Below are 27,632 nucleotides of genomic sequence, written 5' to 3'. Positions count from 1 at the left end.
TTGACATAATACATTTAATTAAGGTCAAAGTTTCAGTTTTTTAAGTGTAAATCTAGCACGGCATGAATAGAGTTAATAGGATTTCTTCCTTAATTAATTATGGTAACACACTATCTGACCTGTGGTCATCAGATGCTTAAATAATTAAATATGAGATGCTTAAAATAGCTCATGATATTTGTCGGTCCATGGCTCCCTGTGGTGCCAGAAATAGAATGGTATGTAATTATTTGCTTTATAGTAAGCACATTAGCCAAACTTAGCTCGTTGTGTGCTAATTAGCAGGGCTTAGGTGTTTTATTGAGCGGTAGAAGCAGGTTTTGGTATAAATAACAGTCTTGCAACACATAACGGTGAGTGCGTCAATGTCTATCATAATTTAAAGTGGGCTGAAATAAGGTTGACACCTGTAAATATTATAGTAAAATCTACTTCATGTTGAATTATTGCAAGCCTCTATTTAAAAACTCGTTTTTTGTGTGCTTTTTAGTCATGAGTAAGTATGGTGGTGTATTTGACATACAATACCATATTGTAGTCATGTCATATTGAATTCAGTGGATTTGTCTTAAGATCAGTTTTAAATAAATAATGCCATTGTATTGACATGAAATAAATAATGCCATTGTATTGACATACAATTAAAAAAAACGATTTAGGCCATATTTGTTTCATATTTGTTTATTTTATGGCATAGCCTACTATACTATAACGCTGTTGTATTTTTAAAAACCATGCAATTTTTTATGACATACTATAGCACAACTTTTTTTGCAAACTATATTAGCACTTTTAATGGCATTTAGAATAAAAGCACAAAAAACGATTTAGGTCATATTTGTTTCATATTTGTTTATTTTATGGCATAGCCTACTATACTATAAAGCTGTTGTATTTTTAAACACCATGCAATTTTTTATGACATACTATGGCACAACTTTTTTTGCAAACTATATTAGTACTTTTAATGGCATTTATCATATTTTTATTTCATTTTGGCATAGTATATGATAGTATAAGTACATATAGCATATTTTCAATGTTGTATTAAATGACACTTTTTCTTTAAATGTTCACCACATAATGAAATATTAAGTAATACGTTTTAGTTCATATTTTTGAATTATTTTTACTCTAAGACTTACTGAGTTGTAGTTTTTCACAATGAACACATGAGAGCAGTAACTACTCACTCTGGTCCCACTTCACCAGACTAACGCCTCTGGTAGCAAACTAATCAAATTAAATGACCATGTGTGTTTGTAATTTGGCTACCCCAAAGTTAATTGTATATCATAACTTTAGACCCGGACCCGGTTAAGGTACGGACTTCGTGACAAAAGTAGACAGAGGTAAACAAATGATTGTGTTGAACTTGTATGAAATCAGCCTGCATCTCTCTCTGTCTCGTTCGTGCTTATCCTCACCCGTTATGACGGCAACAGTCTGGAAGTCATAATCTAAAAAAGAATAATTACATTATATTATTATTCCTTTGAATTCATAAAAAAACAAAAACATTTAAAATAATGAATAATAGCCTACAATTACAACTAACGTTGGTGACGCTGCAGTCACTTGATACGCAGTAGCTACGGGGAAATTAGACAGGGGTTGGTCAATTATAATACAGATATGATAGAAACTAGTGTGTGAATCTTAAATTGCCTTTCTTCCTCTCTCTTTATTTATTTATTTATTACTCTGATTTTTCTTTCTTTACAGTCATAGTTTTCAGAAAAGATTATGCCATAATTAATTCACATCCCGATACAGTAGGTGGCGCTATCTGGCTTTTAGTGTGATTAGTCCCACAAAGAAGAAGAGGAGTTGTTTGTGTGTTTTCTGCAGAAGTCCAGCATTAATAAGGTCCCATTGTTAATCTCCAGCATGGGTTTAGAAGCCTGGTTCATGGACAGCTCTGAGGAGGACCAGAGGAAGCCTCACAAACTGACCCCGGACCAGCCCGTCTCTCTGGAAGAACTACGGCAGCTCGGGGTGTTTCACTGGAAGGTACGTGAACGTTACAGCCTTGTCAGCTGCTGCCTTCAGGTTCCAACATAACCGTGAGCAGATTAAGTTAAACACGTACAACTGTGATTTGACGCCGAACAGAATCTCTTCAGAATGTCTGTGAACAGTTATTCAGGTTACAAAAAGATTGTGTTTTTTAGCGACTTCCTAGGGACAAAAAACTATATTGCAATGTTGTTGTAGTTATTAAACTACTGAGTTCATCATAGACTGTATATTCATACCAGTAAACTATGAGCGTTTGGGACAAGCATAACACAAATAAAGAGATGTTTTGTTTTTGCATTTCGAGAGGGATGCCTAAATGTCGAGAATAAATATGAACAACTATAGTGATTATACATTCAAAGTTAAACCATCACAAAAATAAAGTCAAACTGTTGAGAATACAATTGGAATGTTAAGAAGGAAAAAGAAAAAAAGAAGTCGAAATGAGGAGAATAAAGTTATATTCAGGTTTTAATGCAATTTCGAGAACAAAGTGGAAATGTGGAAAATGTATTACTGTTTATTAATTAATGTTAATAAATGAATCTACTGCAAATCCTACTAGATCCCCCCCAGATTTAGATTCTTTAGAGATATTATAAGCAGTGGCCAAGCATTAGAATCTGTCATGTGGTAAAAAAACCCCACAGAAATTAGTTGTTCTTTTCAAGGTATTGCAGTTTATTTCATAGTGCTAGCCAGCCCCATTCATTATTCTAAAGAATCTATTACCATTACATAAGACTCCCAGACTGCTAGCATGGGATTTGCTGTTGTGATGTGTAACCAATGATCGTAAATGACTTTGGTTACAATTGTTTACTGATCAAAGCTGTTGTCTTTTTCTTGCAGCTGAATGCTGATATCTACGAAATAGACCCAGAGCTGGAGAAGATCCGTAAAGACCAGGGCTATTCCTATATGGACATAATCTCCATTCACAAGGACACACTTCCTAACTATGAGGAAAAGGTAACAAAGCATTGCAATATCTGTGCATTTTAAACCAGACGCTTTCCTCTAATAATGAAACTGTTGAATAGTCAGAAAGGACTCTTCATTTGAACTAGATTGAAGTTAAATGTCTGCACTGCATTAGAAGATTTTATGACCTGTGGAAATTAGTATAATGCTCCACAGTGCTTTATTACATTTAAATGACCATTGTTCTCAGTCAGTGGTGACGGCTATAACACATTAGGAAAGCTAGTACTTGAACGGTCTCGAAACCACCACTAATTCAGGCCTATTTCTCTCTTTATGTCTGCGCTCAGCTGAAGATGTTCTTCGAGGAGCACCTGCACCTGGATGATGAGATCCGCTACATCCTGGACGGCCAGGCCTACTTCGACGTCAGGGACCAGGAGGAGCGGTGGATCCGGATCGCCATGAGAAAAGGAGACCTGATCACCCTGCCGGCCGGCATCTACCACCGCTTCACCCTGGATGAGACTGTACGTATCATGCATAAATGTCATGGACAAGTAGTACCATTGCAAGTAGTTACCTGCATTTTGCTTATATTAGGAGTTGTAGATGAGCCAGAATTTCAATAAGGCCTGTGAAGAAATGAAATAATAAATTTGAAAAGATGTAAGAGTACAGAGAATATCGATAGCCATCCGCCTGGTGTGTTTCAAACAGCATTATACAAACAAAGGTTAGCAAACAGCATTTATATTACCAAACATATGAAATGTGTCATTAATGCATTACATTTACCAATATTCTACATGCATTTCTTTTGTCTAAGTGTGGCGACTAGTAATAACTGTTGCAACTGGCATGTGAAGCTTTGTTTTTATTTATTTCCCACTTACAGGAAGTTCACGTTGATGTTGAGAGATTAACTGTGTCCGTCTTTTTCTTTTAGGGTGTTGGTTTCTAATCCTGAATTCCTTTTTTAAGCTGCAAAAAAAGGAAAACATTACCCGCAAAATAACCATTTGTTTATCACCCAGTGTTACCCTGAATTCTTGAAGAAAACATATTTTATTATCACATAGCCCCATGGTGAATGAAGGAACCTGGAACAGAGAAAACAATACAGAGAACAATAGAAAACTGCATCACATTGTCTGTCCATACATTCTAACAACTTGTAGAGTATAGTGGAAATGTCATTTCTTATGTATGCTTACTACTTTTCAGCTACTATAACCTCACTGTTAACTAACACTACATTGAAAGCCTAACCCTCTTTCTAACATGGGGAGGCAGAGCTGTCCCTCTGACTGACCTGCTCTCTGTTTGTCTCTACAGAACTACACCAAAGCCATGAGGCTGTTTGTGGGGGAGCCGGTGTGGAAAGCGTATAACCGGCCCGCTGATGACTCTGACATCCGCAAGAAGTATGTGACATCTCTGCAGGGATGCTGAGAGAGGACTGTGCCATTCATCGAAACGTGGATCCAATATGAACACTGCTGCCACCAGAATCAGGGCCTTTATTGTGATTCTGTAGAGTTTACAGTTAGAATGTTAAGAATCATACTGTGGATGATTTAAGATCTCCTCTAGCCAAAATCATGCACCAAGATGCTTTCTAGTCTAGGCTTAATGTAGCCTAGATTTAGAAAATCGTGGATGTGGGTTTTCTCTTTCCAGTTAATCTTTCTACTTTTCTGTTAGTAGTTATGATTCTGTAGATGAAACGCATGATTAGATTGTAATGTGTTTTATATTCTGTGTACTGACATACACTACCCAACCACAAAGGATGCACCCACAGGTACCTCCATCTTACTCTATTTACATTTTGGTTTACATGACTACATCTAGATTTACATCTAGCTAAAAAGCTAGAGCTTTGCTAAACTGTGAAACCTTATCCTAGCTTAAATTGATTATTGTCAAAGCAACCACAAAAGGAGGATTAGCATCATAGTAAGCAGCTACATTAAAATGGAATGACTGACAATAACTTATGTAACATAAATCAACATACTTACGTAACATTTCAAAGGGGTCATTCTTCCCTTGTTCCAGCACAGGACAATCTCGAGTGCCTTGTAATCTCAGAGAAGCATGTTGAAAAATACCACTAATCTGCATTATTTACTGATTTTTTAAATCAGAATTTAGAGATGTCACTTGAGGTTCTTCTCTGCACCAATGGAGTGGTTTCTGACAGATTTATATACATTTTTGTTGTATGGATAATAAAGCTGCTGATATTTTCAACATGTGCTTTGTTTCTTTATGATCTGACGAGACAAATTGATTTTAAAATGCGTTCTTTATTTCAGATAAAACACAATTTAATATACATAAATATGATCAACACAATATGTAAACAGCGATAGTTAAAGATCCATCAGGACAAATCAATAAAAGATTTAACAAGACAATAATTTTTTATATAAACACAAAAGAAGGAAAAAAAAAACCTGATATGTACACATTTTGATTCTTAATATTTTACAGTTGAGTGAACAGGATGGGATGCAATCAGAAGGGCTTATCTATGTTCTGAGTTAATAAAGCTGGCAGCTGAAATGGAGTGGTGTTGGACTGTTAATCCAGCAGTACAGGTGTCTGCTGGGGAGGAAGCTTTGGACCTCTGTGGTACTTTATTAGTCTTTAAGCATACTGAAGCTCAGGATAATGCCCGTGTCAGGACTCACATTATGAGTCTGCAGCTCCCTTAAAACCACTGCCGGTCTGTAGTGCAATGTTCATCTGAGGTCTCGCTTCCAATCTCACAACGCTTAATGCTCATAATTCCTCAGTGTCCAGAAAATCTTTGATACAAATGTCGAGGAACATTTTGAGAAATACTTAAGTACTATATGTAGAGGAGAATAACTATACCACATGCTAGCTATGACGCTAGCAGCCTGTTAGCTTAAATTAGCACAAAGGAAGGAATGAGGGGAAAATGGCTAGCCTATAAAATGTTTTTTTTTTTTTTCTCGAGTGACATTACAAGGTTAGCTCAATAAATATTAACATTGTTGTCACTGGAAAACAAATAAGTCTTCCTACAATGAGGCAAAAAGCTGGATAGCATTTCCTGATCACTGTCATTCAAATGTAATGAATGCATAGTCTATAAATAACTTCCTGTTGATCTAACTTAAAAAAAGTTTCTATATTGAAATTGCATTATCACAGAACTTTTCAGTTAGCTTAATATTAAGGGTGCAAACACGGGTGGTATGGATATTCTCATCTAGCGTATTTCTCTAAATGTCAAGCTGTAAAATAAAACTACTTCCACACACATGATTTCTAATGTAGGGTCATTTCTTTTCCGGAATGTCATTCCACCACCATTACAGGGTCACCTTTCAAAAGGAGAGAAGTGCCATGACATGAAGAGAAACATGTCTTTGGGCTTTCTACTTCTGTTTTGTAGAAATAAAACCAGTTCTGGAAGACCTTGTGATAGCTTGGTAACCACGTCAAGACAGAAACACTCACTTTCTTTCTCCAAATGTCCACTCCTCTAAACATTCTACTCCTGCTGCTGTATTCCGGTCACACTTGATGCTGATGTGTGTGTCCTCTCACACCAGCTTGAGGCACTGCGTGTTGAAGCTGTCCCCCTCCCTGCAGGCCACGGCCTCCAGCAGAGCCTGCTTCTTCTGGGTGCTGCGGGACGACTCCAGCTCGTACATAGTGGTCAGGTTGAAGAGGACGCTCTCGTGGAGGTAGAGGGCGGGGTCCTGCTGCACCAGGCCCTCCAGCTGGCCCAGGGACTCCTTCAGACAGCCCAGGTAGAGCAGGCACACCGCTGCGTTGTTGTTGGCCTGGGAACAAGGGAGGGGAGGGAGGGAATGGGTGAGGACGGGAGAGTGTAAATTATCATTCTTCCATCCAGTATTTAACTATATTTACTGGGGTGAGCTACAGTCATTTTAGAGTTCCAAATATGCCTCTTTCCCTATAACTGCAAAAGTAACCCTTTGAAACTGAGGTGCTACTAGGCAGATTCTTGTTTTTGGAGAAAGGCTAGCTGCTTTAACTGCTTTCATTCATTATGCTAAGCCAAGGTACATTTAGCTGAACTAAGCTAAGCACCTTCTGGCTCCAGTGGTGAAAAGTAGTGCAATTTGTCAAGTAGTGTACAGTTATTACAATTATTTACGTTTTACCATTTCTATTGTCTGCTACTTTATATATCTACTCTACTACATGTCAATGGCAAATATATTTTACTCCCCAGATTCCGATTATTAGAGTAGAATATTATCGACAAATAAGCTAAAATGTATTATTTTTAGATTAAGAGGATGAACTACTTAAAGATGTCCTAAAATAAATAGGGGTTTTCCCTTTCCTGTAGTGTTTGATAAAGATTTTTGTAAATGTAAATGATCTGCAAGGGCTTCCAAAGTTCCCTCCAGAGGAAGTTTCTCAAATATAGGCATTGTTTTCGCCAGATTGATAACACCACATGTAGGCTGTATGCCGTTAATAACTGTGTAATATACCTGGCTGCTAAATCCTAAGAACTGTTACAGGATGTGTATTTTGTAAATTGTGTAACCTTTTATTTTTTATTATATTTTTTATTATATCATAACTTGTTTTTGAACTTCTTACTTTTTAATGCATGTAACATATGTAACATTAAGCTGTCTGTGGCTCTTTTTCTGCTGTAACGTACAATTCCTCTCTGTGGGAATAATAAAGGTATTCTGATTCTTTTTTATAAATCTGTAAAAAACTGTAGCGCTCGGCACAAGCTTGAACTCTACAGTTTGCAGTAAATCGAAGTCTTTTGCCTGCTCCATCACTTATCAGACCCATCAGGGTGAAGAACGATGAGGAGGAACTAAAACATCCCAGATTGTGTTGCTTCAACGAGGTTCTCCATCAGCACGGGAACAGCTGTCATTACCGGGCGGTGGCTATTTATAGAGCCCATAGCACTAACTCATCACCTGTATCTGTAATCCATCACTGCCGCGGTATCTCAATCATCATTATTAAACGCCAGAGGGATGATCACTGATTGATTTATAGAGCTCATATTCAACCAGGCTTTTCAGGATAAAATTAATAGATCACTGACAGGGGAATGACGGATTACATATTTGTTCAAATAATAACATAATAAATGAATTTGAAAAATAAATATGTTTTTGATTGATATTTTACAGGCGTTGTTTACAGAGCAACTTTATATTTGACTTAGACTTAATGTGGGTCACACACACACACACACACACACACACACACACACACACACACACACACACACACACACACACACACACACACACACACACACACACACACACACACACACACACACACACACACACACACACACACACACACACACACACACACACACACACACACACACACACACACACACACACACACACACACACACACACACACACACACACACACACGTTGCGAGGCTCGCTGCTGCGAGGAGCGGAACACTGTGAGCTGGCTCACTGGTGTGGGGTCGGCGAGACACCGCGGAATTCAGCCTGGGCACACACACAAACTCCCAGCCAGGCTGCGGGTGTGTGTGTGTGTGTGTGTGTGTGTGTGTGTGTGTGTGTGTGTGTGTGTGTGTGTGTGCCCAGGCTGAGTTCCGCGGTGTCTCGCAGACGGCCACTGGGCTCACAGGGGGGGATAGGAGCTCCAACAAGCCGTTTAGGACAGAGAGTGAATACACATACTATACAGAGATGCTGTATGAGAAACCAATGTGAGTTTGGAAAATTGCACAATATAAATCTATTTTAGTAGACCTCAACAATGGAATTATGATCAGTAGAAATGGCCATGACATGGGACCTTTAAAGCTGGTGTAGAGGAAAAGACATGGTGGCACTTACAACGGGGTTCTTTGGGTCAATTTTTAAGACTTCAGTGAAGGATGCGTGTGCTTCAGTGTAGTTGTTCTGACTGAGGGAGACAAAGGCCCTGGAAAACACACATACACAAACAAACAGTTAATACATCAACAAACAGTAATGTGTATTGATCATATTTGTGAAATGGAAAAAAACCTTGTTTATTTCAACCATGCCATGTTAAAATACACATCAAATAAATAAATTGATATACTATATTAATGTATTATTATTACATATTTTTATATATTAAATCTATAGGTCATCTTTCTAGAGACATGTAGAGCCGCTTCCTAGGCAGAACAATGCTAGGCTGCTATGAAAACATGCTAGCTAGTGGGATGTATTTTATGATCCAAAGCCGTCGTTAAAATCAAGGTAATTCGGTTGAAATATCTTAAACAAAAAAGCTTTAAATTGCTTAAAAGTTGAGGTTAATACGTTTTACAATAAGCAGAGTGTATTACAGAACATAAGGTAAGGCAACCACAATGATCCTTTAAGTATCATCTATTAACTACAGCAGGACAACTCTAAAGCATTCAGCCTTTTATCACATATGGGGCAAAGCCTGCGAGCTAGTTCAGGCAGTCAACTCGAGCACCAATGATACATTAACACGTGACACACCTTGTCCCTCTTACAACCAACCAAACACATTCTCCTAAACATGCCGCTCTATTTAAGCTGCCAGGTCTTCCTGCTTCTGCCTCGCTATGCTGCTGCTGCCACTGCTGTGTTCACTTGCTATTGCTACGTTCATGTTCCTGCTGCTCGCCTGCCCCACCACCACCCCAGCTCCACCCCAGCTTCCACCTGTAGGCTCGGGGAATAGTTATCTAATCATCACTCACTGTTCTTTGTAAATCTGTGGAGTGATGAGGCCCGAGCCTAGAGACGCCAAACTCAACTATATGCTGCTTATAATAAACATATTAAGAACACGTGAGTTGTCTGACTGAACTGAGAAAACAAAGTCTCAAAGAAATAAAGAAAACCACTTACGAGTGTATCTAAATAAATAAAAAAATTGTGATTTATTCGAAATTGTGCAATTTTTTTTTACTAAACTTCTATTGTTTCTATATATGTTTGTATTGTATTTTATTAGATTTGACCTTTTATTGGACATTTTACATCAACATCCTATGTCTATATAATTATCTTTATTATTTTGATTGTACATTCTTAGTTTATTTTCTTATGTTTTTATTAAAAAAAAATTGTTTCCATTCTGAAATGGAGCAACTGTACCAAACCAAATTTCCCCCGGGATAAATAAAGCATTCAGATTCTAATATTATCATCTGCCTTTGTGAGCATCAGAGCACCCAGTGGGAGTGAGATAAGGTGTCACCGGAGGTTTGCTTCAGACTCCACATGTCCTCAGGCCAGAGCCACAGAAGGTCTGAACTCCTGAGCTAGATCACACACCAGAGGGAAGCCCCGCCCTACCAACAGCCCTGAAGGATAACGGCTGTGTGGAGTGAAAATGATCCTGAGCAGCGCAAAGTAAACATGCTGTGTGCGCAGGTGCTAAACGACCACACTCTGGTACCTGTTCATCAGCACGCATGTGGTGTGACTGGGCTGGCTCCCTGTCATCTGGCACGCCTTATCCACGTCCTGGAAGTACCTCTCTGCCGTTTTAACGTCTCCGATCTGGCAGAGAACAAAGCATCAGCAGCATATTAACCACTGATCTGTGTGTGTGTTGTAAAATGGGGCAAGCGCAAATACATTAGATCAGATTTCCGGTTCCCCCAGGGCAGACTTCTTACATCAGCTAAGAATACATACAGAACCATTACTGAAGGTAATAATGATGACAAAACAAATATATCTATCTAGTACAGCACAATAGAGTGATGCAGGATTGATGTTTTTCTAGGCCAACCAGGAGGTAGCACCGTTTCCTTCAACAGAAAGCAAATTGGATTTAGTCTCATCGTAGAAAATAAGCTCTGTGGCCAAACGTATGATTCTTACACGTTTTCTTCAGCAAGAAAATCATCATAATGAACACTACTTCCATGATTTGTATAGCGTAATTGCAGTTATTGTGTAAGTGTAATTGTTATGAATGTCACCATCCCTGAGTAGAAATGTTTGCCTGTGTTGGGAGGGATACAAATTGCGCTATCAAAGGTGTATTAAACTATATGCAATGTATTATTATGTCAGATGAAATGCATCCTTAATGGAACATCCAGCTTGCTACAACAAAAAAATGTTTCACGGAGGGACTGTTGAAAGATAATATAAATTACAGCAAATTAGCAAAATCTCACTGTATGAGCAGGCTGGGCTCTGGTTTCAGACAGAGGGTGAAAAGAGGTTCTGCAGCACAGGCAGTATGAGAAAAATAAAGACCTTTTTGAACATTAACATGTCACAGTAGAGGCACAATATACAAAAAGGAACCTGAAATGAGCATAACAGGGCCGCTTTAAAGGGTTCACAAGCTGTGCTGTGGCATAGTGTGTGTCTATGTCTGTCTATGTGTGTGTGTGTTAATGTTCGGACCTGCAAGAAGATGCGTCCTATGCCACTGAGCAGCTGCACTCTCTGCTGGGGTTCGTACTGGATGATGGAGTGATAGGTCTCCACAGCCAGAACATAGTCCTGAGAGAGAGAAGAGAAAGAGAAAACAAAAAGTTAAATAAATAATACAGAAGAAGAGCATGGAGGGCAACGAAAGTAAAGACGGAAGTTAATAAAGAGTGGGGTAAACAGTAGGAGGTGGAGACAGGTGGAGGGCGTGCGAGGTAAAGGAGATGAGAGTGGAGGTGAGGAGGGAGAGACGGCATTAATCAAACATATGGAGTATTAGCTGGCCGCTGTGACCCTCTCCCCACCTCCACATCGCTCACATGGTGACTGCACTGCTGAGCGGACGGCCGAGAGGTCAGAGAGGAAGGTGTGTGTGTGTGTGTGTGTGTGTGTGTGTGTGTGTGTGTGTGTGTGTGTGTGTGTGTGTGTGTGTGTGTGTGTGTGTGTGTGTGTGTGTGTGTGTGTGTGTGTGTGTGTGTGTGTGTGTGTGTGTGTGTGTGTGTGTGTGTGTGTGTGTGTGTGTGTGTGTGGAGAGAGGGGACAGGGCTGGGACAAGGTACAGGTTTCTTTTTGTTATGGCTCACACACTTTATGTGTTGTTTATTTTGGCTGAAGTCCACGCACCGTCCTGCTGCCAGAAATACTCACTTGAACAGCAATTGTAGATCAATACGCCCCTGAAAATAGTCCCCATACAATTGCTCAAATCTAGGAAAATGTATGAGTTTTTTTTTTAACATTACAAACTACATGGATTTGTTCTGTTTTACATTTTTCCATAGGAAACATCAGGCTTTGAAGTTTTGGGGGATAAACTAGGATATTGATGGTTTTTGGGATTTGTAACAATACCATCATACTCAAAATGTAACAACAAAGGTTTTCACAACATTATTCTACCACATTCTCTAATGCATCGAGTACATTCTCAGATATTTTAAAATCTTTTTTTAAAATCTTTTTTACGAGACAGTTACAGACCCTGATACGAATAGATGAATTAGTTAAGAAACTAGTGGATTCATTTTTTTAGATATTTTACTTAAGAACCATAATGTTTGTAGGATTTTTTATAAATATGCGACAACATAAATAAAATCATTATTACGGTAGGGAGAGGTGAGCAAAATGCAAGTACAGTTGAGCCTAGCAGTACATTTATGTTACTGTAATCTCAGTTTGGACCAGTAGATGGCACTGTGGTTCTCTCTAACTCTGATGAAGTCACCATCTCTCTCTCTCTCTCTCTCTCTCTCTCTCTCTCTCTGACCAAGAATCCAATTAGTGGTCAGTCTGGGGGGATTTCACTGTGAATCCTCCACCAGCCTGGCATCAGAGATCTCCGCGTCTCACACACACAGAAACACTCCGGCAGACAAACACACACACGGGGGCACATTCGCCGATACACAACCTCAACTTCACAAACACACACACATACCTTCATCAGCAGCAGGCAGTTGGCCATGGAGTACATGACCCGGCTGAGACGAGACCTCCACAGCTTAAGAGACCCTAAAAGTAGGGAGAGAAGAAGAAGAAAGAGCGTTTATATCTAAAACAGCGACTTCCTGTTCTCATTTCACCTGCTTCTTTTTTTGGGGCGCCCCTCTAACATTACCCTTTCTCCATTCATTGCTCTGATCCCTCTCATTAAACCTCCTCTCTTCCCCCCCCCCCCCCCCCCCCACACCAGTTTATTTGAAGGCGAGGTGGTGAGGAAGACACTGCGGCACACTCTGCTTTCTTCCCTCAGACAGTGCACTCTGTGGAAGAGTAAGTGTGCAGGCCTATTAGTATTCATCGCTGCACATGTGTGTGTGTGTGTGTGTGTGTGTGTGTGTGTGTGTGTGTGTGTGTGTGTGAGCTTGGGAGGAGAGCTAATCACTCAGTAGGGGTCTGATGTGTGAAGGCAAGGCCCCGCGTTATTGACTTGTCGACTGTCTGCGTGGGTAGAGAGAGGAGAGACAGAGGGCACAGCTATTACGCTGCTTTTAGAAGGGGAGGGACTGCCAGCGCCGACGCACCCTCACACACACACGCTCACACACGCGCACACACACGCTCACCCTCACACGCGCACACACACACACACGCGCACACACACACGCGCGCGCACACGCGTCACCCTGCCAATTTTCCCAATTATAAGCAAGTGTCTTGGTACATTTAGCTCAACTTCACCAAGTGGCTTGTTGTTGTTCATCGCCGTGAATTAGCTGATTAAATTGCTTGTAAAAAAAGAAAGAAAAAAGAAGCCTTTGGAAAAGTTTCTTAATTAGCGGTCACATGGCTTGGTAACATAAGACTCACTGCATTAAGATGTATTGCTGTGTGGAGAAGAGAGGAGGAAGTCTATTTACATCATTTCGTGTGGAGGTGTGTCTCTACCTAAAACCGGTGGATTTCAGATGCAGGCGCCCATTTCCCCAGCACACTTGCAGATGTGAGTGGATTGGATGGGATTGATCTGTATTGATCTGTTTGGCGTGAAGGGCTGAAGAGACCATTTGATATTCAGCGCGGGTGCCCGAGCAGTGAGGTGCTAAACACTTTTAGAGCACCGCATCGCTGTGTTTATGTGGTGTGTGTATGTGTGGCTGAGGTATGCTGCAGTCCTGCACCAGGTGTGCCTCCGACTCAGTGCTCGTGTGTTACCCATGACCTCACTCTCCTCCCACAGTGTGATGCAGTCTGGGACTGAGGCCAGGTCTGTATCCAACTGGCCGTGTGCGTGTGTGTACGTGCGTGCATATGTGTGTGTGTGTGTGTGTGTGTGTGTGTGTGTGTGTGTGTGTGTGTACGTGCGTGCATATGTGTGTGTGTGTGTGTGTGTGTGTGTGTGTGTGTGTGTGTGTGTGTGTGTGTGTGTGTGTGTGTGTGTGTGTGTGTGTGTGTGTGTGTGTGTACTTACCTTGCCTATTATCCTGTGTCAGGGTGATCATGCTGCCATCCTCAGCCAATCCTTTCTCCAAGTTCTCCAGAATCTATTAACAGGGGCGGAGGGAATTCAAACTTTTTATGTCTGTATTAGAATCTGCATATTTAATGACTTTAAAATCCAAACCAGATTTAGCTGTTTACACAGGTGGGCTTAAGGCTTTGTACGTGCTTTTTCTCTGTGGTTTTATTGTGTGAATGCTACAGAGTATGCATATTTTTATGTTCATCCAGAGGCTGTTTCCGTGCCCGTGTGTGTGTCTACTAACAGCGAGGCAGACGGTTTTGAGATTGTGCAGGCGGTCCAGAGCCTCTTGGGGCTTGGCCAGGTACTGGGGAAGCTCGGCGTGCAGCAGCCGCATGGAGAACGGCACCATGGAGCCTGGACGGGAGGGGGGGAGGGAGGGAAGGACAAGAAGAAAGCAGAACACAGGGGTTGAAAATGTGCAAGGAATAAAGGGGGGAAATAAGGAATAGGGTAGAATGAGGACATAGGAGAGGAAGAGGGGAAGAGAAGGAAGGCGGAGGGAGACGCAGAGAGACACAGAGCGCGAGATGAGAATATAAACCCATCCACCCACACACAGACAGCACACAGCCCTGGAGGCAGGAACCTACAGATGGCATTGAGCTACGTATGGCTGCTTATTAAACCCTCTCATCTCTCTCTCTGTGTGCTGCACAGCTCCATCACTCATCTCCTTGCCTCATCCCTCTGTCTCTCCCTGCCTCTACATCATTCATTCACACCCCCCCCCCCCCCCCCGGACGAAGAGCCTGTATTCAGGTGAGTTCCTGGGCTTTGATCAGGGTCTCTTTGATATTGTCATCAAACCTGAAGCTCAGCTAGCTGGTCCATCTTCATCCGTCTGTGGATCTCCATTTCTATCTCTGTAGAATATCTGCCTGTGCCGTCTATCCAAATATTCACCATTTACCCCAGTGTCTCTATTCCTGCATCCTGTTACCATATCATATTTTAGTGCTGAGTGGACAGCTCATTCTCTCTTGGGTGTCGGAAAATTTCATCAGCTTAAAATTAAGACTTTTAATACCTTTAGTGTCTGTTCAAAGTTAACTGTTCGTGACTAAGATGGAAAACAACCCAGGGAATCATTGAACAGACCAATAAAAACTCAAATAAAAGATACCGTGTTAAGCTTTGTTAATTCTGGCAACTATTTTAGATTCAGTCTATTCTTTAGACAGACGTGCTTAATAGTTCTAGTGACTCGAGTCAACAACTACAAAAGTTGGAGAGCAATTTTAAAACTACATTTTAGTCTCGTCTTTTCTGACAACAATATGTCATATTGATATCGTCATAGTAAAATCGTCTTGTAGGGAAAAAAGGTTTGTTGCCCTACATATTTCCTCCCATTTTTTGTTGAATTTAAGTTTTTGATTAAAGTGGCGCTATAAAGCAATATACATGACGAGGTACAAACAGTTCCTATCACATCAGCATTTATGATCAAACTTTGTACCAGGCTTCATTGATTTAAATATTTCTTTGGAAATGTAAAATTGTTCTCCGTCAAGTTACCTACCTATTATTAAGCCACTGTGTTTTCTTCATTGTTTTTAAAATGATCATTTATAAATAAATTACTATATTTGTATTTTATTAGACCAGTTATAGAGCTGAAAAAAAGGGCTCTCCGTAAAAGAAACTAGAAAGGTTAGCATTGACCAAAAGTTCATTTTATTCTACCTGTGAGAAGGATTCAAGTAGAGTATGAAGATACAGGCTGGAAAAGGACATTCATGAATAGCCACTTGCCAAGCTCGCAGCATCCAGGACTCAACTTTTCATTTGGCAAACAAATGAATAAGTGACAAACATTGATTCCTTCCCAAGCGCCACGTTGATCTGAATTTGTACAGATAGTGATACATGGGCAGCCAACTCTTTAGAGCCTCAAAGAGTGTGATCATGGGTAATAGATAGTCGATACAAGCGCTGGGCCGGAGAAATGTTCGACTTCTGATGCCAGGCTAAACAACGCGTGCCAGTTTGTCTGCGAGCACCTAGCAGGGCACAAAGCGTTTAAATTGAGCAACGGAAAGTCAATCGGTGCTCTCTTTTAGAAGGCTGTGTGCGGTGTAGCGTCAAGTGTCGAGTGTGTGTGTGTCTGTGTGTGCAGCTGTGTCTCCGCTACTGCCTTCACTGTGGTAGCCCGAGGGGCGAAGCAGATCCAAAGTAATGGGAATACATTAGAGAGCAATTCATGCAGTGTAAAAGAGGAAAAACAAAACCAAAGAACTGCTGGAGACAAGCAGTTGTTGGAGCTTCTCGACGATACAGTCTAATATCAAGCTCCTGGCAGAAACTTTCCTTTGAATATTTAATAGGACAGTGGTGGTATGCTTGTGTATCCAAAAGAAAACGTGGGTAAAATACAAAATCCTTTTGGAGAGCAGGCTAATAACACATTCAAAGCTCACAGATAAGAGTTTCCGAGCAGCTTTTCGGCACTATCATGAATAGCAGTATTCAACCTCGAGTCAGCTTTCACACAGAATTCAAACAGCGGCTTTTGGAAGGAGGAAATATGAAAAGAGACGGAAACGATGCATTCTTTTACAATGTTACGTTTGTGGATAAAAGTTCCTGTGATTAACACCCAGAGTTCTCCTCCTACATTAAAGATCAAGAATTATTACCCCAAAGAACAGAGGCTGGGTTTGGTTTTATACAAGCTGTGTGTGTGTGTGTGTGTGTGTGTGTGTGTGTGTGTGTGTGTGTGTGTGTGTGTGTGTGTGTGTGTGTGTGTGTGTGTGTGTGTGTGTGTGTGTGTGTGTGCGCACCTCTCCTCCCAGGGTAAACAGTGGGGTAGTACTCATAGAAGAGGTCTGGTTGGTCCAGGTTGCCGAAGGGCTCAATCTCCAGCTCAGCGTTTTGGAAGAGGTTCAGCTTGGTCAGGAGGGAGAGCCGCACAAACCACAGCTGGAATACACAAACACACACCGCTCTGTTAAGGGAATAAGACATTAATCAAATATTTAAAGTACAATTGAATTCCCTCCCGGCTAGTTCGCCAATATGTAGAAGAATGATATTAGCATTCTGTACTGTTGAAGGTATATGGGTTACGTTACACATTGCCCAACAGAGATAATATGTATGACTATAGCAGGAAAATATCACTGTGACCCTGATATCATAAGACACAATATTAAGAACTAGGACAGGAATATAAGCTAATGTGAAGTCTATAAAGGTAGATCTGAACACGGAGAGGCAGGATTTTGTATTGTTGACCTGTATGAGTATCTGAATCAAATAAAAACCCGCTTTTGGCTGCACTCAGTCATGATTTGAGAAGTCGCATTTTCCTCCTCAACACTATCTTGCTCTTAGATGATTGAAAATTAAAAAAAAGTCAGCTTTGGTCAATTTAAGAAATGAACAACATCCTCTTATTGGTTAAAGATAAAAGAACCCGAGGATAAAGCTCTGCATGATTTAAAGTGTCATGGCAGTACAGGGTACTATATGAATTAGAAAATTAAATCTAGAAATGCACCTATTCCCAAGAGTGAGTAGAGTAGTGCACTGCACCTGTAGCATGCAGTAGAAAGGACGCATACGTCTTTCGGATCAAACTTCCTAAATTCTCCCTTAAACTGTTCATATTTTCCTGTTAATTTGGTCAAAATCCAATTATGCTTAACATGCTCAATCATTTAATACAATGTCTTGACTTTCATTTAACCCTCATAACGTTTTTAATAAAGTCATTACATTACTGGGTCTTACATTGATGCAGTATTAATTAAATCATCTGTGTTTCTTACATTATTACAATGATATTATGGGGTTGCAATCCTGATGCAATGTTTTTTTCTTTTAGAACCAAACCAACATATTTTGGGAAGGGAAATACTGATAATCAAGACAAGAAAATCGGATGATTTTCTTTTACCTGGATAAGGACGCTTACATTGGGTTATTCAAGAATAATGACCGAGGCTATTTCACATTTGAATTACATTAATGAACTTCTACACATCTGGAGGGCACAGGCTGTTCCAGGTCCATGTTGTGAAAATGGTCTTGGGCCTCGGAGAGCACCCAGCCATATGCACCTGGACAGAAACCCAGGCCCATGAAGCTGTGTCCTGATGTGATGCAGTTGGGGAAGGACTACTTCCGAGCCAGACACCATGAAGGAAGGATCCAGAAGCTCCTGAGCAGCATAATCCCTTTCCTGTAGTGTGTTATATAGGTTATCGTGCATGTAAATGGTCTGCATAGGCAAAATCCGAAAGTGTGTCTCCCACATACTGCCACTGCCCCCCCCCGCCTGAAACACATCGATTAGACTAATTCCCGTCTGATGTTATAAACTACAGGCCTGTCTCTCTCCTCCCATTCCTGTCTAAAACGCTTGAACGTGCTGTCTTTAAACAACTCTCCTGTTATCTCCATCGGAACAACCTGCTGGATCCGTACCAGTCTGGTTTCAAGGCAGGTCACTCAACAGAAACTGCCCTCCTTGCGGTCACTGAGGAACTGCACACTGCTAAAGCAGCCTCCCTCTCCTCTGTCATCATCCTTCTGGATCTGTCTGCTGCATTCGACACGGTGAACCATCAGATCCTCCTTCGCACTCTCCAAGAACTTCAGGCTCTGCACTTTCCCTCCTCACCTCATACCTCAAAGACCGCACCTACAGGGTAGCTTGGAGAGGGTCGGAGTCCGACCCTTGTCAATTAACTACAGGGGTCCCTCAGGGCTCTGTTCTCGGTCCCCTCCTCTTCTCCCTGTACACAAACTCGCTTGGGTCTGTCATTAGCCCGCATGGTTTTTCATACCGCTGCTACGCTGACGACACCCAATTAATTCTGTCCTTTCCCCGCTCAGAGACCCAGGTCGTCGCATGCATTTCTGCTTGCCTAGCGGACATCTCTCGGTGGATGTCTGCTCACCACCTCAAGCTCAACCTTGACAAGACAGAACTGCTTTTCCTTCCGGGAAAATATTGTCCCACTCTTGACCTAACAATCAACATCGGCACCTCTATTGTTTCCCCGACTCTGACTGCAAGGAATCTGGGTGTGACCCTAGATAATAAACTGTCCTTCACTGCAAACATTGCTGCAACAACCCACTGCTGTAGATACACTCTTTACAACATCAGGAGGATACGTCCCCAGCTGACCCAGAAAGCGACAGAGGTTCTGGTCCAGGCTTTCGTCATCTCATGCCTAGACTGCAACTCCCTCCTGGCTGGTCTACCTGCATGTGCCATCCAACCTCTGCAGCTCATCCAGAATGCAGCCGCTCGTCTGGTCTTCAACCTTCCTAAATTCTCCCACACCACGCCGCTCCTCCGCTCCCTTCACTGGCTTTCAGTAACTGCTAGAATCCACTTCAAGACACTGGTACTTGCGTACTATGCTGCGAATGGATCTGGCCCTTCCTACACCCAGGACATGGTTAAACCGTACACCCCAGCGCGTGCACTCTGCTCTGCATCAGCCAAACAGCTCGCTGATGGTGGAATGAGCTCCCCATTGAAATCAGGACAGCAGAAAGCTTACACATCTTCCGGCGCAGACTGAAAACTCATCTCTTTAGACTCCACTTCGAGCGATAGAATTATTAACAAAGCACTTATATACTAATAAAGGACTGGCTTATCTAAAGCCAGTTGAGTAGCACTTGAAATGTTTTAGCTCTATGAAACCTGATGTAGTTATATGATTCTGTTTTCCTCAAGTTTGTATTTTGTTGGTCGAACGCACTTACTGTAAGTTGCTTTGGATAAAAGCGTCAGCTAAATGCAATGTAATGTAATTTGTTTACTTCCGCACATAGTGACATCACTATTTAACACTCAGGCTTCTATTGGCTAGCGCTAATCTAAGGGGCCGGACATTTTTCGAAACATATCCAGGTTGACCTGAGCCAGCCAGCTAACCAATCAGATTAAAATATATAGTACAATAATGCACTTTGTGAACATTAAATCATGCATTGTAGCATGCGGTTAACCCCTCTGTTTCAACCCTGTTTCAAAAGTGATGATTCTGTGTCTGAAGCTTTAAATGCTAAAGGGTTTCCGAATCTCTTAATACAGATTTATGTATAAAAGACATGAAAAAGGGGATTTTACATTATAGGAGACCTTTAAATAATGTAAACATGTCACAGTAGAAGCATAACATACAAATATAATCGTGACAATGAGCATAATATGTATGTTAAATAGTGCGATCTGCAGTCACGCTTTAAAAAATAATAATTCAACATGGGTTCAGAAGGATGATACTTTGACTCTCAAACATCCACTCCCTTTATAGGGTTTGTACACCTTAATGAAAATGATTTGATCATTTTAGACCTTTGAGATGGATTTAAAGATTACATTTCAATGATTCGTCTGTTTATTGTAATGGCTTTGAAGGTAGATATAAAAAAATGTTTCTGGTTTTGGTTGTATCCTCTGCCACGCATCTGTATACAAGTGTCTAAAGTAACTTTGTCCATGTTTATGTAACTTTGTATCGTGCAGTCTGTGAACGTTCAGCACAGTGTAAATGTCCTGTGGGAAGAACAGTGGGTGGTACAAGGTTAACAGCAATGCCCAATAGTCTTAATTTTTGCATATTGCTATTAATAACAATAATAAAATGCATTACAAAAAAAAGATGGACCACACATTTAAAACCCAGGGTTTAAAAATGGGGCCAGGATGTTTAGGAACGCAAACAAGCAGTAATATGCAGCACGAGGCAACAACACGGTCGATTAAGTGAAAGTCTCGTGCACAGAGCCTTCCACAGCGGTGGCCTTCTTAATGAGCGCATGCAGCCATCCATCTTCTGCATAGAGCTCCAAGAACAAGGGCTTTCAAAAATGTGCCAACAGCAACACACTGACGAAAAGGGACAACACAAAAAAACTAGCGACACAAAAACTAAATTCATCATAGCCCCCCTTACAACTAATTGATATCATCAGTTCAGAATGAATTCTCATAACAAGATAAGAGGGCATTAAATCATTAGTGAAATACTTTATCAGTGAGAACATTTCATTTTTAAACACCAGCTAAAGACACATCTTTTTAAATGAGCTGTTTATTAGCAACCCCTCAAAGCACTTTGAGCTGCATGTGTTGTATGAAAAGTGCTATATAAATAAAGCTTTATTATTATTGCAAATTCTACTTCATTTCAAGTGCTTTTGGGGAGTTATTACATTAATAAGTAGAACAGGATGTGCCTTGGCGTCACTGTCTTCCACCCACCAACGCTCTGAGAGACGGACAGCTGAATGGAGGGATTGATGAGGAGACAGCGGCTGGCGTCTTACCTGCAGTGAGTCGGTGGTGTGGGAGCTCTGCTGGCCGGCCTTCCCGTACCCCTGACCATGAGCTGTCAGCAGCCGGCCCGTCAGATCCACCGCGGCCCGCCAGTTCTTGCTGCTCTGCAGGGGGAGAAGAGACACACTGGATCTGAGACACACACCATGACTGACGGATGGAAGCACAGAGGAAGACCTGCGGCTATATCCACGGGGTTCCAGCTATCATAATCACAAACATACTCAGTAGGACGCATCTCTAACTAACAAGGTATCACTCAGGGAAAAAAGAACAGCTTGTTTCAAGAATTTAAATGCATCAATCAGACACATTTTTTCACAGAAGGACGAATGTTTCAACAACTTGTAAGCAAAGGATAATTCTTGTTTATCACACCTGGGTAAAATGTATTATTCATAATTACGCATATCAACTAAATTGACAGATACTTGATCTTTATTTATAATTCATATTTGAATCAGAGCTTTTTTATGTTAAATCCCAGGGGGGAAAACCACAACATGGAACATATTTGAACAGAGGGAATTCTCAGTGGAACAGTTATGCAATTAGGAAAAAGCAGGAAATCCTAAAAGACAATGTGAAAAAAATCAAAGGCAAGTTTACAGCGGATAATTTAGATAAGAAAATAAAAGGGATGTTTCATCATCTTACTAATTATTATATGTGATCTGACAATGTGACAGCTATTACTGCAAAACAAAAGTCCCTACGTATTAAATGAAGCTGTTGGAAGAGAGTGTTTCCACCTATGTGTGGAGCTGCCAGCCATCGAGACTGGAGGACAAAGCATAAACACAGTGTACTACTGAGCGCACACACACACACACACACACACACACACACACACACACACACACACACACACACACACACACACACACACACACACACACACACACACACACACACACACACACACACACACACACACACACACACACACACACACACACACACACACACACACACACACACACACACACACACACACACACACACACACACACACACACACCTCGATATTAGCAGCATCTGCTTCCACAGGAGGTGGTACAATAGGTAAGAGGGGGACAGAGGTGGGGAGGTAGAGTCACCCCACCCCATCAACACACATGACAAGGTCGGCTTGCCGATTGGGTCCTAAGTGCTGCGCCATTCATCACAGCCAGGGAGCTAATTAGGGGAGAGAGGAAGAGAGGAAGAGAGAGAGCTACTTCCTCTCTAGTCATCTTTATCACAAAACTCATCAGCCCTTTTCCTCTTGTAGCTGTCCTCTCTCCCCCATTCATCTTCCCTCCCTCCTTTTTTTTCTTGCCTGCTTCTCTCTGCTTCAGAATTTTGCCTACTTTTCTTCCCTTCCACCTTCCTCCTCTTCCTCTGACCCTCATTTCTGCCTTCTTTTCTTCCCGCTGTCATGGCTTCCTCCCCTATAGCTCCTTCCTCTCCTCTGCCAGTAGCAGCGCTGCCTCTGAATCTTCATTAGGGAGGGAAATGAAGCTGAAAACGAGGAGGCAGCCTGGATGGCCGGCCACACACACACACACACACACACACACACACACACACACACACACACACACACACACACACACACACACACACACACACACACACACACACACACACACACACACACACACACACACACACACACACACACACACACACACACACACACACACACACACACACACACACACACACACACACACACACACACACACACACACACACACACACACACACACACACACACACACACAGTGTGCTAGCTGTTCATCTGAATATCTGTGTGAGATTTGGATTGGACGGGAAGAGGCAAAGTGAGAACTGTTGAGATAGGACACAAACAGATAAGGAGTTTCAAACGGTAGAAAGGCAGGATATGGATGGATACAACATTTGGCAAACAGAAGCCCAGAAGTCAAAGTTGGACATAGTGGAAGGGAAAAGAAAAAAAGAAGCAGAAACTCTGGCCAAAAAAGAGTTGGACGAAGAAAAAGAGAGCAGTGGGTGGCAGAGTGGAGAGCAGAGGATGAGTAGACGAGAGCTGAGGGCCAAAGGAACTGCAGATAGGCACCACAAGGGGCCAAAGTGAAAAAAAACCACCAAAAAGTTGGAAAAGTCAACTTTAGCTCAGGCCTTATGTAACGATGCAGCATGCCGCTACGCATAGCTTTATGGTCTGATATTATCTTACACCAGCCTATAATTTAAGGTCTTGAACCATACCGATCCTAACCTAGCATTACAGGCGTACAGAGATACAGGAGCTGTGATTAGAGTAGACAGCGGGCGGGCTCTGTGTTTTGAGAGGCTATCTGTCGTTACCAGAGGGCCACAGGGTCAGTCTCTCCATTAAAGATGGTATGTGATCGTGAGCAACCTTGAGACAGATAATGACGGATGTCTCTGCTTCTCTGTCATCTCTTATAGTTGAACCTGAGCTCTGACCCCCTGATGAACAAAGTGCCAGAACATTTACAGAGCGGGCTGTGTTCAACATGTTAATCTAACATTAAGAATAATCAGCTGTATCGGATATTTTTTCAGTTTCATTCGTGGAAATTTCGTCAAATAGCGTTCTTCCATAGACCTGGCGTAGCATGCTTTAGCCATTGTGCTGTGCTAATCTGTTATCACATGAGTTTCTACAACAGGGCATTCCCAAACTGAGCCACACTTTGGTTATCCTTCTTTTTAGAAGGGCCAATCGGGACCAATGCGTTTTAATATCCTCCCTCTAAATAAGCAATGATGTTAGGGTGATGTCAAGCACGTGATGTTAGGGTGATGCCTATAGAGAATACATGCACCATTTCTCTTGATTAAAGACTAAAACCTAATGTCTCTTTTTAAGAGTGAAATGTAACTTCCATTAGCATTCCAACATGTTTACAATGACAATTTTTTGGTAAAAATATGTAACTTCTTATGTCACCAGAGATGAACATGAATTCACCCTGAGGTAGACATAAATGTGTATACCCAATGTCAATACAAGAGCAGGTCAGGGGAACGCCATTTAGAGCCATTTGTCTCGTGCAATCTTGCATATGGTGGACAACTGTTTTTAACGGTGTTAGAAGCAAATGTGATCACTAAAGACATTAGGCTTCATCATCTAGTGACCATAGATATCTGTCCCAAACTTCATGCCAATTCATCCATTAATTGTTTAGACATTTCAGTCCAAAACAAGCTGGTGGACCGACCCGCTCAGCTTGACTACACCTACAGCATGGCTAAAAAACGATTTTTCATTGAAGAGACGACGGAGTGCTTTATGAAAGGCTGTCAAGAAGGCCATCATGCATACAAACCACGCTGTCACTCCCCAGGTTTGAATGATTTCAATTAACACAGAAAGGGGGTTGGGAGGACATCAATATAGAAAAACAATAGGCTGATGGTGATTAATAATTTAGCTCAGCTCAAATGACTCTGCAATAAGGCATAATCAGATCCCACCCCCAAATGAGGAGGCATTACCATAGTGATTTATTGCCAGTGATATCAAATGAGGAATTCACTTTAAGGGCTTGGTGAAAGAAGTGTGTGTTGGGTATGGGTAGGCGTGGCTCTAGCACGATAGCGTGAAAGGGCCATTTTCTTTTGTTTGTGGCTGCTTGTTTTTGTGGATGGTAGAAAATATACCTGCCTTTTTTCCAAACAAAGACAGCAGAAGAAGGAAGATAGGAGAGAATAGAGGGTAAATGTCAGATATGACCCTCCAGAGTGACAATGTGGTACTCAAGATGGGAAAGGTAAGTGCTTACACCTTGAGTAACATATTGACAGATGACAAGTAAGGAAAAATCAAGTATATTCACCAAAATGTAAAGTGAGCACATGCATAAATAACATCTACAGAAAACCACTTATTGATTGGTATTGACAAATATCTTCAGAACTTAACACGATGCTTCACACACTATATACGCACACCCGTTTGGACAAATGTGCACACACACCATCCTCTATCTCTTGTTAACACACACAAACGCTTATTTATAATTAGTCTCGTCGCGAGTTTAAAAGGGGTGAGGCTTCTAAAATGTGTTGACGATCATAAGTTCAGCGCGCCTTTCCTTTGGCGAGTGAAAGAAAAAAACCTGCATAACAAAGCTTGATGAACAAACGAACGCCCACTTGTTCTCTCTCAAAGACCCGAAGCCTCCAGGCTAAAGAGACTTAAAAAGGCTCCCTCACTCCAGCTTTGGTTAACAAAGGGAGAACCCATGCTACTTTAATTAAGACCCGGCATTTTGGATTACACAGAGGGTGTGGGAAAAATACATTTGTAGTATGCCATGAGTGCATGCCAGTCTTTGCAACAGTGGCTAACTTTACTTTGATGTCTCTTTAGTTGGACTACAGACTCTTGAACCAGGGGACAGAACATGCCCTCGAGCTGGAGGACAGCCTGTTTCCTACTGTACTGATATGTACTTCACACAGCAGCAATTTTGTCTCCCAAAGGCAATCTCCGGGTTCTTCAAACGGTATCACCGAGAGACGCCAAAACACAAACTGGCATTATATATTATGTGAAGACACCGTACTAGCTCATGGCTTGTAAGAGAACTCCACATAACACTCCCAAAGATGGATCAACACAGCCTCCAAGTTCTAAGTGATGCTCCTCTGGGTAATATTAACCACTGATTGACTAGTGGGCTACTGGATAACTTTTGATGGTTTGGTTGTCAACAATAACAGAATGTTCCACTTTCCTTTTCCTCTGAGAGTGGTTCTGAAGTGTTAAGGAGAACTTCTGTCTCAGGCCTGATTGACAGCAAAGACTCACAAAGTACAATGCTTCCCACTACTGCAAGACCTGAAGTTGACGCCACCTTCATGAGGTCACTGATTGGCCATTAGTATTGTGCTGTAAAAATACTTGTAAATACTGTACGTACAAAAGTAATTATTGAGGTCCGGAAACCTACTGGTGTTACTAGTCCAATGGGGAGGATACATCAGACAATTAAAAAGGTAGAAATGTAAAGACTTTATCAGAACAGCCACAAAACCTGGATACAGGAGTAACAGGTAACAATGGTGCAAATAAGGATAATGACACAAAGAAGTCCTATAATTTATTTTCAAGTGTGGGTAAACTAAACCAAAAGGAACAATTACACCTCACACAGGACCAGTGTGACAATACAGTATTGTCTTATTTGCTGGGGCTAATATGGACATTATTACACTCACTTTGTACTCTGAACCTAGTAGCGTAAATTCTGTTTAATGTCTGGTCAGAATGATTGGGACATTACAGATCTCACATACAGCTCCTCTGGGTAATGTCTAGATACTTCTTAGGCTCACAGTGCTTCAGTAATATTCAGAAGATAACCGAAAAGAGTAGGATTCATGTATTCATGAATATGTGAACAGAACGTCATGGTAATCGAACTAATAATGCTGATTGCGAAATATTTCAGGCCGGACCGAAGTAGTGGACAGTGGTCGTGTCCTTGTGGAACCCAAATTACATACTGTTGTGTGCCACAAGCCACTAAAACGGCAGTGTAAAATAAAAGTGCCATACCATCAGCCCCTTTTAGATCTCAGTGTCACTGTAAAAGCATAGAGTGCGTTGTTATGGTCGCCAATAGAAATGATGGCAGGAAGTACAAAAACAAGACCCAAGTTGTGATAAACTGAATTGATCCTTTATGTTGGCAGACCAACAGGCTGAACACTCTCTGTACTTTTACAATAGGCCTGAGCGTATAGCTGCTGCCAACATAAACAGAGCAAGGTGAAAACAACTAGCGCTACGGTTTAAACATGCCCTTCGGCGCTACAAAAGCTGACGGTGCATTACCCAGGCCCCGGCTTGCAAGTGTAACTGGTGGCGGAAATGACAGCTATGTAAAAAGGTTACGATAATGACAAGTAAAGGTTACAGCAATGATATCAAAGTGCGATGCAG

General features: G+C 41.5%; 2 protein-coding genes across 3 annotated transcripts in view; one reads left to right on the top strand and one right to left on the bottom strand.

Moving 5' to 3' along the window:
- The first annotated feature begins 1,816 nt into the window (after positions 1-1,816).
- Positions 1,817-5,205, top strand: adi1 (acireductone dioxygenase 1). The gene is made up of 4 exons (XM_079693575.1): positions 1,817-2,013; positions 2,875-2,994; positions 3,297-3,476; positions 4,285-5,205. The coding sequence occupies exons 1-4, from the start codon at positions 1,891-1,893 to the stop codon at positions 4,399-4,401; spliced, it is 540 nt and encodes a 179-aa protein (XP_079549701.1). The 5' UTR covers positions 1,817-1,890; the 3' UTR covers positions 4,402-5,205.
- A 36-nt stretch (positions 5,206-5,241) lies between these two features.
- The window catches only part of trappc12 (trafficking protein particle complex subunit 12), a 46,024-nt gene continuing 23,633 nt past the window's right edge, over positions 5,242-27,632 (bottom strand). For both annotated transcript variants that reach the window (XM_079693572.1, XM_079693573.1), the window contains exons 4-12: positions 21,670-21,783; positions 17,154-17,292; positions 14,612-14,724; positions 14,317-14,389; positions 12,844-12,917; positions 11,376-11,474; positions 10,408-10,511; positions 8,832-8,919; positions 5,242-6,776 (exon numbers count right to left, since the gene is read on the bottom strand). In XM_079693572.1, coding sequence (XP_079549698.1) covers positions 6,534-6,776; positions 8,832-8,919; positions 10,408-10,511; positions 11,376-11,474; positions 12,844-12,917; positions 14,317-14,389; positions 14,612-14,724; positions 17,154-17,292; positions 21,670-21,783 — 1,047 coding nt within the window. In that variant the 3' untranslated portion in view covers positions 5,242-6,533. The remainder of the gene's footprint in view (positions 6,777-8,831; positions 8,920-10,407; positions 10,512-11,375; positions 11,475-12,843; positions 12,918-14,316; positions 14,390-14,611; positions 14,725-17,153; positions 17,293-21,669; positions 21,784-27,632) is intronic.

This window comes from Notothenia rossii (genome assembly GCF_949606895.1).
Source record: "Notothenia rossii genome assembly, chromosome: 7".
Classification (NCBI taxonomy): Eukaryota; Metazoa; Chordata; class Actinopteri; order Perciformes; family Nototheniidae; genus Notothenia; species Notothenia rossii.
The sequence above is the reverse complement of the archived record's forward strand: the minus strand, read 5'-3'. Positions and strand labels throughout refer to the sequence as shown.